Consider the following 16,116-nt stretch of genomic DNA (forward strand, 5'->3'; position numbering starts at 1 on the left):
CTGAGTCTTTCCAGTGCGGGGTTCTTCTTCACAATGTTCTCACTCTTACCTTAATGGAATCCACCATCTCTGCACCCCTCCTGCCCACCGTGGGAGCACCCTGGTCCGAAGGCCACCTCAGCCTTTCCTGGGGTCCAGGGCTCACTTGTTTGTGGGACTGTGGACCCAGCAGACTCTCTGAGGAGCTATTTCACTTCCTGTTTCAGTCCTTAGATTCCATTTGAGGGCATGACCCAGGGTGGGGGTAGGAGAAACCTTGAACGAACGTGGGGCATTAGGAAAGTGTAAACACACATTTGCTGAGAGGCTGAGGAGGACGGATGGTGCAGTGGTTAAGTGCCCAGCTGCTAGCCCAAAGGTTGGTGGTTCAACCACACAGAAAGCCTTCGGGAGAAAGGGGTGCCATCTGCTGCTGTGAAGAGTACAGCCCGGGAGCCTTGTTGCTGTGTTCTGTGGGGTCAGAACGGACTCATAGCTGACCCTCCACTGAGCTTTCTGAGGCACTAAATCCCGTGAGAGATCACCCGTCCTTCTCCCGCAGAGCAGCTAGTCGGTGGATTTGAACCATTTGCTTTAGGGATTGCAGGGCAGTGTCTCACCACTAGGCCATCACGGCTCCCCAGAGGCCTTTTGCTCTGCCCTGTAGGGTAGCTCTGAGCTGGGGTCAGCTTAACGGCAGTGGGTTTGGACTTGGAAGTCTTGATGGAAGGAATCCTAGTGGCGCAGAGGTTAAACACTCAGCTGCTCGTGGAAAGGCCGATGACTAGATCCCACCAGCCGTTCCCTGGGAAAATGAAGCAGTCTGCTTCCTTAAGAATCACAGGCTCGGGGCCCCACTGGGCAGTTCTGCTCTGTCCCGCGGGGTCACCAGTGTGGACTGACCAGAACGCAGTGGCTTTGGGTTTGGTTTCTCATTAGTGTGTTGATTTTTGGTTTGCATGTGATACAGAAGAAGTGAAAATGATTTTTCTGTTTCTCTCCAGGTGAAAATGCTTTTTACTTGTCCCCAGAAATCAGGAAACAGTGTGATTGGTTCCAAGGGGACCAGCCTGCAAAGAATTCCGTGAAGTTTGGGCACAGACAAGTGTAAGTGATTACATTAATTGGCTTGGAATTTTCAGAGTTGGGGGAACACAGAGATCTCCATCCATCCCTCAGTTGTGGGGGAGGGTGTTGAAACCCCCAAAAAAGGGCTTTCCAAAGGTTCTGAGCCTTGAGATTCTCAAAGCATCTGGTGTTACCATCAAGTCTTTGCACGTGACATACCACCTCAGAGTTAATGCTTCCACAACACCCATTTCTTGATGACAGCCCTGTGGACTAGTAACTGGGTCTGGGCTCAGCAGGGCAGCTCTTCCAGTGTTCGCTGGACTCATGTCTCTGCGTGTGGCCGTTGCTGGATGGTTGTACCTGACTGGTCTAGAGCAGTCTCAGCTGCGTGGCCCCTCTGTCCGACGTGCTGTCATTCCAGCTGGCCCTGCCTGGTTTTTTCTCAAGATGACTGGGCAGGGCTTCCTGAGAAAAGACTAAGGTTTGCAAGGCCTTATCAGCCCAGGCTAGAATCTGCATGGCTTTACGTGGGCAATATTCCACTGGCCACACCAGTCACAAGGTCAAGGGTGTGAGGACTAGACTTGGCCGGAGAACCTGGAATGTTGCCTTGCCAAAGGCAGGAGACAGGAGCACCCACACCTGGTCCAGCCGTACCAGCAACCACCTACCACACCTGGTGTGTGATGATTGGGTGTAGCTGCAGACACCAAGCAAAGCACATACCTAGTTCTTAACATCCTTCCTACTGTAGGGTCACAGCCAGGCTGACCCTCCTAAGCTTCAGGGAGTCTAGGGGTAGTCGTGAAACACTCCGCTGCCAACCCAAAGGTCAGAGGTTGGATCCCACCAGCTATTCCTTGGGGAAAAGAAAAGGAAGAGAAAGTGTTTCCAGACAAACACTCACTCAGGGCTTCCGCCTCTGTCTATGCTGTTGTGGTTCTGTGCCGTTGAGTCACCTGCTACTTCAAGCGACCCTGTGTACAACAGCTCTGAAGCCCATCCTGTTCTAGATAGACCAAGAAGCCAGTTGCCATAGAGTGTTCCAACGTGGTGACCCCTGAACACCAGGGCAGCCACATGTGTGGAAGGACTTTTGGAAATAGGTCACCAAGCCTGTCGGCTGAGTGCCTCTGGGTGGAACTCCAAATTTTCAGTTAGCAACCAGAGACACCAGCCATTCATACCACCCAGGGAGGACTTGTTTTGTATAACAGCGAAAACTCTGTACCAGTGGGTTTAATATTTAATTTGTCTTAACAGAAACATCCCAAATAATGTTACCTCAAATCCTACAACCAAACCAGTGACAATGACGAGGACAGCGACCACCACAAAACCTGTGACCACCACAACGAAACCGCCAGTCGTGGTAAATCTGCCGCCTGCAAAGCCAGCCCCCGCCAGGCCTGTGCCCGCCAAGCCTGAGGCCCCGAAACCGGCCACGGTGCAACCGGCCACAGTGGCAAAGCCAGTGGCAGCAAAGCTGGCTGCCCCAAAGCCGGTCTCTGCAAAGCCAGTGGTCCCCGCCAAGCCTGTGACCCCTGCCAAGCCTGTGACCCCTGCCAAGCCTGCGGCCCCCATCAAGCCTGAGGCCCCTGCCAAGCCCGTGACCCCTGCCAAGCCTGCGGCCCCTGCCAAGCCCGTGGCCCCCATCAAGCCGGAGGCCCCTGCCAAGCCCGCGGCTCCTGTTAAGCCTGCAGTTGCTATGCAACCTGAAGTCACAAAGCTTGAAGCCCCTAGGCCCCAGGCCGCCAAGCTCACTGTCACCAAGCAGGCCACCACCAGGTCCCGAGGTAAGGCCGCCTCTGGTTGGTTAGGGTCACGGTGGTCCGTTCCCGGTTTTCAGTGTGCAGGGCCTCTGCCTATTGCTGTTAGATGCTCCAGTTGGTTCCTACTCAGCATCAGTGCTGTGTGCACAGAAGGAGGCCCTGGGCCCCACTCCCACCCGGCCTGGTATTGCGGTTAGATGCCCGACTTGTGTCAGTGCTGTGTACACAGAAGGAGGCCCTGCCCACTCCCACCCAGCCTTTCTGTCTCTGCAGTGTCGAAGGCCATCATTTCAGGCACTGGGTCATGCCACTTCTTTGGGGGTCTTCTCTTGCTGACTCTAGGTGCCCCCCGATAGACTGTACCGGTTACTGTCACATGGACATTGAGTCCGGATGTCCCTGTCCACGTCAGAGCAGAACTGTGCTCCTTGTGGTTTTCAATGACTACATTTTTGGACGTAGATTGCCAGACCTTTCCTATGGGGTGTTTCTGGGTGAACTTGAAGCTCTGATCTTCCAGTTAGCAGCCAAGCACAGGAAACCAGGTGCCCAGTGCAAGGACTCCAAGTGTGTTTATACAATTATAAAATGCCACTTATATCTAGAAAGCCATGTTATAACTATAATGCCACTGTTTACCATAGGGTCAATTCTGACTCACATGATGTCCTAGGTCAGAATAGAATTATGCTCTTCAGAGGTTCATGGCTGGGGTCTTTGAAAACAGGTCACCAGGCTTTCCTTTAAAGGTGTTCCTGGGTAGATTTGAACCACTGACCTTTTGGTTAGCAGCTCTGCACAACTGTTTCTACCTCTCAAACATTTCTAGATGCCAGGGGAGTTACTAAGTTTCACAAATTGACTCCAGCTCATAACGACCCCGTGCACAATAGAAAGGGACTCAGGGTGTATAATCTTATTTCTCTTTCAAAGAAGATACCAACAAACACTGTACAATATGGCTGTTATACAATAGGACAGACATGGGTTGTCTGGGCAGAGAATGGGAAAAGAGTGGACAGATAATGAACATTGAAGTAGAACAGATGAGGCAAACATGTGTCCAAAAGGAACATATGATTAGGCTTTGTACCTATGACGGTGATCTGGAATAGGGGTGCACGGTGGGGTGGGCTGGGGGAGTGGCAAGGGTGCAGAAAATGTGCAATAACGAATAAAAAAACAACAAAGAAGATACTAGAAAATCTAGTACATTAGAGACCATTGAGAAAGGTGTATGTTCTTGAGAAAGAGGGAAATGATCTATTTTATGGACTGAGCAGAGTTTCCTTCATAAGAATTTTATGTCTTGCCTTAAAATTTCATGGCACTCTATTTTTAATTATGAGTTCATTGCATTTGACCAGTGAGCTTCAAATGAACATGCTAGTTCTCATATTTGGAGAGGTTTTCAATGAAAATAAAATGGTAGCCATGAACCTTGGTGATGTAATGTGTACCACGTTGGGCTAGTAACTGAAAGGTGAGTTGTTCAAGTCCACCAGCCACTTGAGGAGAGGTGAGACAATTTCCTCCTGTGAAGGTGTACAGCCTCTGAATCCAGGGCTCCGGAGTCAGACGCACCTGACGGCAGTGGAACATAGTGTGTGGTTAGTTTCCTGATATCTGTGACTTTCCCAGTTAGTGGTTCCTGGTTAAGTTGCTAGAACCAGTACTTCTCAGGAGATTCAATGAGGAACCAGCTCCTTGTCTTATCTTGAGAATAAGCCCAGGAGCAGTGGGCGTGGGCACTGCCTCCAGCTCCAGTGTGGTCATGTACAGTGTTTCTCAATCTGTTCTTTGTCTCTGTGCCTCAGTGTCCCGAGTGTCCCGAGACATCCACGTGTTGGAGATCACCGAGAACAGCGCCAAGCTCCACTGGGACAGGCCCGAGCCCCCCAGCCCGTATTTCTATGACCTCACCGTCACATCGGCCCAGGACCAGTCACTGGTTCTGAAGCAGAACCTCACAGGCACAGACCGCGTCATCGGAGGGCTGCTGGCTGGGCACACTTACCACGTGTCCGTGGTCTGCTACCTGAGGTCTCAGGTCAGGGCCACCTACCACGTCAGCTTCAGCACAAGTGAGTGCACAGGTGACCTTCGAGACCCCCTGGCCTGATTCCTATGGAATCTCAAAGTGACAGGAGGAACAGTCTTCATTTCCAGAATCCACTCTGAAATAGCAACAAGGTTAACAAAAGTCCTACAGAGTTGATAGGCATTGAGATAATCTTGAAGGCAGTGGGTTAGATGAATTGGATTATGTATTACTCAGGTCAAGGAAAGGGAATTCTCACAGGCTACCACGAGGCCAGCCTTCAAGATAGGAGTCCAGGAGACTTGGCCAAACCCAGGCTTCATTTATGTGCTTAACAGTCCATCTGTGGGAGATGAAGGAGGGTTTGTTCAGAGACTAACGTGCTTTAAGAAATGCTTTGATGGCTCTCTGGGACGGGAAGGGGAGGGAAGGGAGGGTTAATCACTGACTGGAGAGTGGACAGGACGTGCTCATGGGCTCTTACCAGTGTTGCTCAGGGACATTCAGTCCAAATCCACCAGCTGCTCTATGGGAGAAAGACGGGCAATCTCTGCTCATGCGGTTTAGAGCTGTGGGTCATTTCTGACTCAACAGCACACAATGACAATTGCACCAACTAGCCACATATTCATTTGAGCAAGGGAGAAGAAGCAGAGTACAGCGGGGTACAGGGGACACTGAGAGAGCAGCGAGAGCAGACGGCAAAGGTGGAGACTCTCACACCACGTCCTGCAGTGCCGGCAACGAACAGCCTCAGTGCAGTCACTCAGGGCGCTCGCGTGCCGGCTGCAGGCCTCACTGCGTGAGGGGACGTCGTGAGCCTCTGTGACGTGAAGGCAAACCTGTGTCCATTATCTATGGCTAAGGATTGTCCAGCCGTACTCAACTCGTTGCTGTCGAGTCGGAACTGACCCTCCTGTGGTTTTCAGAGGCTGTAAATCCCAGGGGAGGAGATTGTCCACCGTCCACTCTGGGAGCTGCTGGTGCATTAGAACCGCTGAGGGGCCCTGCACCGTTTCTGTTTCTGATAGAAGCCTTCTCTGACCATCTTTATCCTTTGCAGGGAAAAGCCAGCCCCCACCTGCACCACCAGCAAGGCCAGCCTCAAGTTCAACCTTCAATCTAATGGTGAACAGTGAACCTTTGGTTCCCACTAAAACAGGTGAGCTGTGAAAATGTCAAGTCCACGAGTGGCATGAAGTGAGGTAGTGAATGAAATGATTGTAGTAAAGTTCTTGAATCCCGAGTTTAGGTTCTCTCCTGAGCTCTAAGTCTCTGACCAGAAAGGACTTCTGCAGGGGAGCTTCCCGAGCGTGGCCGTGTGGCCCAGCCTGGTTGTGTCCAGCACAGTCCAGGCTGTAGCAGACACTCACCTTGCCTGCCACAGACTCTTAGGGAGGCTGCCAGTGGAGTGAGAGGTGCTTTTGGGGCTACAACCAGCATTTCATGTGCCCATTAGTCATTTCCTTGATGTCTCACATTGAGGCTGGAATTGATTTGTGGGCTGCAATGCTGTAAAGAGTAAGGTTTCATCCACCCGGTAATTTAATCTAATAAAAAACAGCTTACATGCACAGAAGGCGACCAAGAAGCCAACTGAGACCCATAAAACACACGTGGATGCGACCCATGGGCATTCTGGTCCCGATGCTCTAAGCACATCTGCTGGTCCAACCTGCCATCTCATTGCCTGTGTGGTCCAAGCCCTGGAGTGTTTGTACACCTTTCCTGCTCCGTCAGTACATGGTCATGTGGGAGTGAGGACTTGATTTTGCTTCTTAGCAGTGGAACTCCACCACTGATGAGAAACCTGAAACCCTTCATTCAGTACAGTGTGAGTTCAAATCTTTTACCCACAAGAAGCTGATCATTTAAATAGTCTATTGCTTTGTTTAAGAGTGTTCAGCACACCCATGTTACCCAATTATTCCACTGCTAGTAATAATACCCCAAGGGAATGAGAACTGAGACGTGAATGGAGATATGTACACCTATGTTCATAGCAGCATTATTCACAATGGCAAGAAAATATAAACAGCCCAGGGATGTCGATCAACAAATGAATGGATTTAGAAATTGTGGTACATTCACACAATGGGATATTCAGCACTAAGAAGCAACAATTTGATAAAATGCTATATAACATGGAAGAGCCTGGAGAGCATTATGCTGAGTGAAATATCTCAGTCTCATAAGGACAAATAATGCACAAGCCCATTTTTTAAAAACTTGAGTAACTGAGTGTGTAAAGGTTTAAAAGGGGAAGGGGAGAAGAAGAGGGTTGGAAGAGGGAAAGTGTAGAAATCACTAGGATATTAGTGGTTAGTAGTGGATAGGGAAATGCAGGTTTAGGGAAGATTCATTGGGGACTTGCAAAGACAGGGTGATAACAAGCAAATATCAGTAGTAATTAATTATATGAAACAGAGTATATGAATGATTGTATGAAACAGTAACATCAAAAAAGAGTATTCAGCATAAGCGGTTAGTTATGTCAGTAACAGAAATTGTATGAGAATTTAAAACACCTTCTCCTCCTCACTTATCAACATGACTATGTTAAGTGAAAATGGCTATTATGTGAAAACGGAGGATGACTCATCAGATCACAGAATATTGCACAACTGCCAAACCAATGAGCAGCATGGCCCAGCTGAGCTGACACACAGCCCTGACATCAAAGCCCTGACATCAAGGCCCTGACACACAGCCTCACATCACAGCCCTCACATCACAGCCCTAACATCACAGCCCTCACATCAAAGCCCTGACACACAGCCCTCACATCACAGACCTCACATCATAGCCCTGACACACAGCCCTGACATCACAGCCCTCACATCATAGCCCTGACATCACAGACCTCACATCATAGCCCTGACATCACAGCCCTCACATCACAGCCCTCACATCACAGCCAGGGTTACTGTTGTCTCAGGCGCTGACATTTATTGCTGCCACGTGTTTGTTGTTAAGAGCAATACTAGAATATTCACTATTGTTATAAACTGAAAATGTTGGGTAGAGAGCATTATTATTCTTTTCTAGCCTTCAACTCAATGTTTCCATTACTATTGGGAGAGTTCATTAGTTTTTATCTTAAAGTCAGAGGAAAGATAGATTCTCTCTTTACAATGTTTATTTCTACAATTGATAGCAATCAAAGGTGGGTTTTGAGTGTCCAGCTGCCTTTGTGTTATACAAGATTTAGAATCAGATGGACCTTTGCAAGGGAGCCCTGGTGGTGCGTTGGTTGAGAACTGGACTTTTAATCCAAAGGCTGGGGTATGAAGCCACTGTTGCTCTCAGGAGGGAAGATGTGGCTGTCTGCTTGCTGTTCTCTGACCACTTCACGTGTGTGCAGGAGTGCATGTGTGGGAGCGCGCACGCACTGAACTAGGAAAACGCGTGTGTTATGACAAAACAAATCCCAAATTATCGACGATATCTACATGTTCTGAAAGAAATTCCGTGATCAGTATCATCGAAGTAATGCATGACATTCTTTTTGGTCATGTTTTAGAATTTATCCATCTGTAGAACTGGCCATGCCATTCTATTTGGGCAGATGTGGCTAGTAACAGCCAGCTCAGGGAGTGCTGTGTGCAGTCGTTCAGAGCTAACCAAAAGGGGGTGGCTTTGCTAATCAGAAAGTTGATAGTTTGAATATACAAGCCGTCTGTGAGAGAAGGACCTGAAAGTCTTCTCCCATAGAGACTGTAGCCCTGGACCCTCTGGACAGCCCAGCTCTGCCCCACAGATAAGGTTGTTGAGCAGGGATCAACATGGTGACAGTGGGTGTGGGTTTAACTCAGCTCTGGATGAAGTAAGTTTACCTGTGTATTCCTTACGTTTTTGATCCTATGCACAATGCCTCATTTTTTCTCATTAAACATGAGATACTAAGACTAGAATGTGACTCATAATTGATAACAGGTCTTTTTGACAGTGTTTTAGACTTTTAGAAGATGAAATGAGGGCATGTGACAAAATGAAGCTGTCTTCTTGTTGTTGTTATGTGCTGCCAAGTCACCTGTGACTCATATCAACCATATGTACAACAGCCCTAAATCCTGCTCTATCCTGTACCAGTCTTATTGTCTCTGACAAACCTATACTCATTACCCCAGTGACGGAATCAATCCATCTCATTAAGAGTGTTCCTCTCCTGGGCTGTCCCTCCACCCTCCCAAGCATAATGTCCCTCTCCAAGGACAGATCCCACTTTGTAACATGTCCAAAGTGTGCCAGATGAAGCTTTAGAATCCTTGCCTCCAAGGAGCAGCCTGGTTTCACCCTCTCCAGGAATGAACTTGTTTGTTCTCTGAGTATTGGCATATTCACTACTCTTCTTCAGTACTACAACTCAAAGCATCAACTCTCCTTATCATCCCTAGTCATTGTCCATCTCTCTGATGCATAGCAAGTAATTGCAAAGACCATGGCCTGTGTCAGGCACACCTTAGTCTCCAGACTGACATCATTGCTCTTCTGTACTTTGGAGAAGTCTCTGACAGCAGACTTTCCCAATGCAATTCGTCTTTTAATTTCCTGGCTACTAGTACCAAGAGTGTTGACGGTATGGCCAAGCAAACGGAAGCTGTCAATAATTTCAATCTCTTCATCATCTATCATGGTGCTGCCAATCAGCCCACTGGTGAGAATCTTTGTTTTCCTGATGTTGGGCTTCAATCCATATTGAAGACTGCAGTCCTTGACCTTCTGTAGCAAGTGCATCAGGTCCTCCTGTTTCAGCAAGCAGGGTTGTGTGTCTGCATAATGGAGATTATTGATGAGTCTACTTCCAGTCCTGATGCCACACTTCTCCTCATAGAACCCAGCCTCCTGAATAATCTGTTCCACATACTGTTTGAAAAGATATGGAGATAGGACACATCTTTAGTGCATATCCTTCCCAATTTTGAACCATGCAGGGTTTCCTTGCTCTGTTCTGATGGCTGCCTCCTGGTGTAAGTATAGGTTTCACATTAGCACAATCAAATGTTCTGGGATTTCCATTCTTCGCAGAGTGAACCACAGTTTGTTGTGATCCACACAGTCAAACACCTTTGCATAGTCAATGAAACACAGATAGAAATTGCTCTGGTACTCTCTGCTTTCAGCCAAGATCCATCTGACATTAGCTATCATATCCCTAGGACCATGGCCTCTTCTAAATTCAGCGTGTACTTCAGGCACTTCTCTGTTGATGTGCTGTTCCATTCATTTTTGGATCTTCAACAGAGTCTTGCTTGCATGTGATATCAATGATGCTGTTCGATAATTTCCACACTCTGTCGGATCACCCTTCTTTGGAATGGGAACATAAATAGATCTCTTCCAGTCAGTTAGTTCACCAGTGGTTGTCCTCCAAATTGCTTGGCACAACTTGGTGAGCACATCCAGGGCAGTATCTGTTTGTTGAAATATGTCAATTGGTATGCCATCAATTCCTGGGGCCTTGGTTTTTTGCCAATTTTTTTCAGAGCAGCTTCAATTTCTTCCTTCATCACCACAGGCTCTTGCTTATACATTGTTTAATGAAATTCTTCTGTGTCCACCAATTTCTTTTGGTGCAGTGACTATACACTTTCCATCTTCTTTTAATGCTTCCTGAATCATTTAATATTCTGCCCAAAGCATCCTTAAGTATTGCAACTCGAGGCTTGAATGTGTTCTTCAGTTCCTTCAGCTTAAGAAATGCTGAGTGAGTTCAGCCCTTTTGATTTTCTGGTTCCAGTTTCTTGCGCATTTCATTTTAATACTTTGTCTTCCCGCACTGTCTTGGCATGGTCAAAAGATCACTTTTTGCTCTGACTGCAGGCATGTCGTTGGTCAGCACACGTGACGTAGTGGGACAAGGACCTTTCCGTTAACAGTAGGAGCCCTGGGGGTGTCGTGTGCACGTGCTGTGCTGCAACCGGCTCTGTCCTGAGGGAGAAAGTGGACTGTGAAGATTCAACAGCCCTGGAAACCCAGTGGAGGTTACCAAGTGCAGAACTGACCTGCCTGCAGTGTGTGTGTGTGTTTATGGTGACTCACTTAGCCCCACAAGTTGAAGTAAACTAAAGAACCACAAACACTTGTTCTATTTAGGTCAAGAGAAAATAGCTGTTTTGGGGTTGTCTGCTTCCTGCTGCATTAAAATGCACCTGTTTCGCTTGCAATGTTTGGGTTATGTTCACCCTCAAAGCTTATTTAGATTTTTTTTTTTAATTTTGGTATGGTGACTTGAAAATCTTCTCAAAAAAAGTCTGTCCGTCAAAAGCTGAAGAAAACTCCAAAGGTCCAAAACTCAACTGCAAATACTTTCAAAATAACGTTAAAAATAGCAAAAGTTTTCTTAGGATTTTGAAAAGCAGTCAATGCTCAAAAAGTAGATTTAGGAAGGTTTTTTCCTTTTCATTTAAGCAAATCCTCTATAGTTTCAGGGTCTTAAAGTCCTTTATACTCTTAGCAAAGTCAGGCCTGAAGGTTATTGACTGTCTTGTTTTCAGGACCAGTAAGCTGAGGAACAAGTTTACCATTGCAGCACGCGCATGCGCACAGCCTCACCTACGCCATTCCAGCACGCGCACGCGCACGCGCACGCGCACAGGCTCCTTGACCTCTTGTACGCTCACGCAGCAATCAGTAGCTGCTGCTTCAGGAAAGATCAGAGTGGGTAGGGTTACAGCCTGGGAATCTCAAACCAGAAAAAGACACCATTTTCCAGCTTATCATGTTTTCTGATAGTCTTTTTCTGCTCATAAAATGAATAGCTAATGGTTGTGAGGCCTTAAGCATGGACAGAGAAGTTTAAGAGGACGATGCCCTTGGCCGTGGCATTGTCAGTCATGATTAATGACTTGATGCGGATCCTGCCTGACTTGTCCACAATGTTACATGTTGGACTGTGGGTGCACATGTGTCTTTCTTGCAAAAAAGGAGCATGAATCTTAGGATGTTTCCAGTCCCTGCTGGTTGTTCCAGGGTGTTCTAGGTGGGGGCTGAGGCGCCTGCAGACGTGCGGGCTCCCTGGGCAGCGTTCTGGCCAGACGCCACATGCGCACACTTTCCTGTTTTCCTGTTTGGAGAGGAAACCCCAGGTGCTCCATCAGATGGGAACCAGAATCAGGCAGCCTTTCCAAAGTTTCTCTTTGCACAGAAAATGTGTTTACGTTGCTATAAATTATGCTTCTAGGCAAGAGAGCCAAGGAGATCATTGATAATCCCCACGCCTCCTTTCTCCCTTAAGAGGCCCTGGCTGTGCGGTCTGTTGTGCTGCCAGGTGAATTGGTGGTTCCGATCCATTAGCCACTGCTTGGGAGAGAAGGGTGGTCTCTTTCTATAGAGAGTCAAAGCCTTGAAAACCCAATGGGGCCCTGTGAGTCACAGCCGTCTCTACTGCAGCAGGTTATAAGTCATTGCCAGTCTTCCATTAGACAAGGAGAAGGAGGATGGTTGTGTGGCCAGAGGCTGTGCCCAGCAGTGCAGGCTCACATCCGGGAAGGTATGCGAGACCAGTCACTGGCCCCAAGACTGGTGGTGTGAGAAGAGCCCAGAACAAGTTCCGTGAATCTAATCATCCCTCCGTGGACTCCAGGGAGTTCACACTCCCCAGTTTCCACGTTAGCATATGTGGCCTACAAAGCATAGGGAAGTCTCGTTGATGCGATAGGCATCCGACAGCCATAACCTCAGAACACCAAGTTCCGGCTCCTGTGCTTCCAAGGGTGAGAATCCCAGGCCTGTGCGTTTCCACATCGCCATCAGCTTGAGTCTCACCAATAGGAGGGTCAGGTCTTTGCTAGTCATTGGCATCAATGCCTCTCCTTCCCAGACAGTCTGGGGTTTGCTACAAGGTTCTGTAATCAGAAGTCTTAACTGTGCACGCACTATGACCCTTTCTCATCATGGACTCAGTAGACCTCACTTTGCCGCTGGCCTCCATCAAAAGTATGCATTTAATACGTAGACTTCCTTAACTAGGGAAAGAATGCTTCTCTCCCCTCAGATGGCTTTGCTGTGGGACATTGTTGTCTTTGCGACGTTTACATCAGTGTCAGCATCTCTTTCAAATGGCTTGTTTAATTTGGCAGGCTCTGAGGGAACTTGCCAAGCTGCACACATGCACACGCACACGTGTGTGTGCACAAACGCACATGCACACACACATACATAGATAGACACATGTGACTCATGCAGGATTTCCCCTTTCTACTTGTATTTTCCTGGCTTGTGGTGAAATGCACAGCCCTGTTTTTTGAACTGCATTTCTGATACTATTTGATTGCTTTTTTTTTCCAAGGAGTGGAAAACTCCCTGGTTTTAGGGTTCAGTTTCTTCCTTGGGGAGTTAGCATTGAAGGAATTGAGAAAATTGAGTGGGCGATAGAAAGGGAAGGGGATCCTTTCATTTCCTTTTTAATTATCCAGCAGCGAGGCCTACCTCCGTGCAGAAGCCTGCCACTGCTGAAGTTAATGTAGATTCGGTGGCGTTGGTTCGTCCCGATGGCCGGTGAAGGGCCTGACAGGGAGTGTGTAAGAGGTTTACCTTTCCTACTGAGGGCGCCTTTATCTTCCCTCTGCAGCAGCACTGTGATCACCCACAAGCTCCTAACCGTGAACCAGAGTGAATTACAGGTTCTGATTAATGCCCTTTCCTTGTCTTGGTTTTAAAGATATATGCAAGCTGCCAAAAGAAACGGGAACTTGCGACAAGTTCTCTTTAAAATGGCACTATGATGTGGAAACCAAAAGCTGTGTACGATTCTGGTACGGAGGCTGCGGTGGAAATGAAAACAATTTCGATTCACAGAAAGAATGTGAAAAGATTTGCGTTCCCGGTAAGTGAGGGGGGGGTTCTGGCTTGGCTCTCGCCAAGTGGTGTCAGTGATTCAGGTCAGTAACTTTTAGTTGAACAACATTTAAAGTATGATATACAATGAAAAGAAAACATGTCATATCCTCAACTAAGGATAGGGTTCAGGTCAAGAAAAATGTTTCCTCAAGTGTTAGGGGGAAAAATCAAGAATAGACACATAAGAAGAAGAGTGAAAGGCAATGCTCAGTAAGGAAAGGATTAGTGCTGGGTTCCCGAGGGGAGGGAAGAGAGTGTTGGGGGGAGGGAGGGCAAGAGGGAGGCTACATGGTGGGCGCCAGAATGAATACTGTAAACAGCATGTGTATGAATGGTTGGGGGGAGAGGAACCACTGTACAAATTCTCAAATCACAAAGAAAGAAAAGAAATTCAAGAAAAGCACATGAAACAATTCCAAAGTACCAGTTTATTTCTTAAAGGCATACATCATCATAATTTTTGCCGATTAAGAAGCAGTGACTCACCTGCATGTCATTCCTTAGATATGTTGCTAAGACCCTGTTACAGTATCAGCAAGGATGATAAGGAAGTGGCAGTGTGTACAAGTATAGACAACATCAGAGCCAAAATACTACCTCAGGTCTTACTTTCATTTTGATTCTGAGAAATAATAAAGGTACATGGTGGTGCCCTGGTTAAAGCACTCTGGGAGAACGATAGGAGAGATGATTCCAGCCTTGAAAACCCCACGGGGCAGTCAGTGCTCCTCTGTCTTTTGGGGTTGAACCAATGAGTTGGAACCAAGTCAAAGCCAATGGATTTGGTGGTTTGTTGTTGTTGTTTTTATAAATAATAATGTCAACACTGTATTTTATTGAGCAGCTGGATTAGTCATAAAGTAAGAATGTCTTTAAAGAGAACTTGGGGCCAGTGCCAGGATGGAGAGAGCTTGGTTTGCCTAAATGCAAAGCCAGAGGCTGGACTTAGGCTACAGAATGGCAAACACTAACCAGGAAGCTCTTAGGAACCATTGGAGGCATCAGAGCAGGAAAGTAAGATGGGTCGTGAGAACAAGACATGAGTCACTCTCAGGTGCCCTTCTTGTCTACTAATGTGCTTGTCTTCCTCTCCTCCCTCCCCTCTCCACATCTACCCCTTCATTAATGTCCTTCCAGTGTTGGTCAACCCTGGAGCCATGACTGTCATAGGAACCTAGACTTGGCCAACCAGCAACACATACCTCTGAAAGAAGGAGTCAGTCAGTTCCAGCTCGTCTTTGTAGAAGTTCTGGGTATAGATGACCTTCCACTGTCCCGTTTCATGCTTTGATCTACACTCGAACTTGGGAGGAGACGTTCTGCTGCATGTCCTACCAACATGGTGCTAAATGTGTCTGTGGTCTCAACGCTCTTGTCTCCCATTACGTTGTATACCTTGAACCTTGTGTAACAGTTACCCGCTGCTGGTGTTTATGTGAACATTCGGAGAACCCAGCTTCCCTCTGGAGTGTCAGGCTATGCCTTTCTCAGGCATATTAAAGATCTAGGAGTAACCCTCACTCCACAGCTACTCTGTACACTTACGCTTCGCTTCTTTCTCCTCTCCTACTTAAGCATATCTTTAGGTGGAAAGCCTGTGTATGGTGCATAAGCAAGAGTCCAATTTTTCCATGTTTTCCCAGCTTCCCTCATTAGATTTCAAGCTAAAGTTCTTCTTCTGAAGCCTGTAAAAATTGATCTAATTAGAAGGAAGCAAAACCCCTTATAGAGGTGCACTGTTGGGACCAAAGCTTCGATTAAAGAATTTTTACAAAGTCATGATATAGACTATTTTTGGCATTCTGCTAATGTTGTGTTTTTAAAAAGAATTTTGTTTACTTTTTTTTTTTGGTTTGAGGGATTTAAATTTAATTTTTTAAATTTTAGGAAATTTATACAAAGAAACTTTTTAATAAAGTATATTGAAAGTTGTGATATTTTGTTTGTCTTATTTCCAATACTCTGTCAGAATCAAACCAAACCAGACCCATTGCCATGGAATGGATTCCAACTCGCAGAGACCGTAGAGAACAGTGTGGTGTTGGGGGGCGGGTTTCCAGAAGCCTACAGCCTCCTCTGTCTCCTAAGGAGCAGCTGGTGGACTCTGGCATAGCAGTTAGCAACGAAGTCCTTTATCTGCTACTAAGAGGGCTCCTTGAATTACGCTTTGGCTTGGAAAACTGGGCCCCATTTAGGCCATGGCCCCCATCCCACCCTGTTGTATCCAGACCCCCTGTCCAGGGCAGAGGAGCCTTGGGTGGAGTTTGAGGAGACCCACGGTGCAAGCACATCTCCTTTGGATCCAGTCTGCAGCCTCTCCAACGGTCCATGCACATGGGTCCCCTGACCCTGGAGTCTTGTGGTCTTTCGTTTTCTTCTCTCGCTTTCCATTGGGCCCACAGCCTCAGCCTG

General features: G+C 47.3%; 1 protein-coding gene across 3 annotated transcripts in view; it reads left to right on the forward strand.

Moving 5' to 3' along the window:
- Window positions 1-14,882, forward strand: part of COL6A3 (collagen, type VI, alpha 3) — a 77,286-nt gene extending 62,404 nt beyond the window's left edge. For all 3 annotated transcript variants that reach the window (XM_006893447.1, XM_006893448.1, XM_006893449.1), the window contains 7 exons: window positions 984-1,086; window positions 2,314-2,587; window positions 2,747-2,846; window positions 4,640-4,906; window positions 5,927-6,025; window positions 13,526-13,690; window positions 14,842-14,882. In XM_006893447.1, the coding sequence (XP_006893509.1) occupies window positions 984-1,086; window positions 2,314-2,587; window positions 2,747-2,846; window positions 4,640-4,906; window positions 5,927-6,025; window positions 13,526-13,690; window positions 14,842-14,882 (1,049 nt within the window). The remainder of the gene's footprint in view (window positions 1-983; window positions 1,087-2,313; window positions 2,588-2,746; window positions 2,847-4,639; window positions 4,907-5,926; window positions 6,026-13,525; window positions 13,691-14,841) is intronic.
- The last annotated feature ends 1,234 nt before the right edge of the window (window positions 14,883-16,116 follow it).

Source organism: Elephantulus edwardii, unplaced genomic scaffold (assembly GCF_000299155.1).
Source record: "Elephantulus edwardii isolate Elephantulus edwardi_28Jun2011 unplaced genomic scaffold, EleEdw1.0 scaffold00127, whole genome shotgun sequence".
Taxonomy (NCBI): domain Eukaryota; kingdom Metazoa; phylum Chordata; class Mammalia; order Macroscelidea; family Macroscelididae; genus Elephantulus; species Elephantulus edwardii.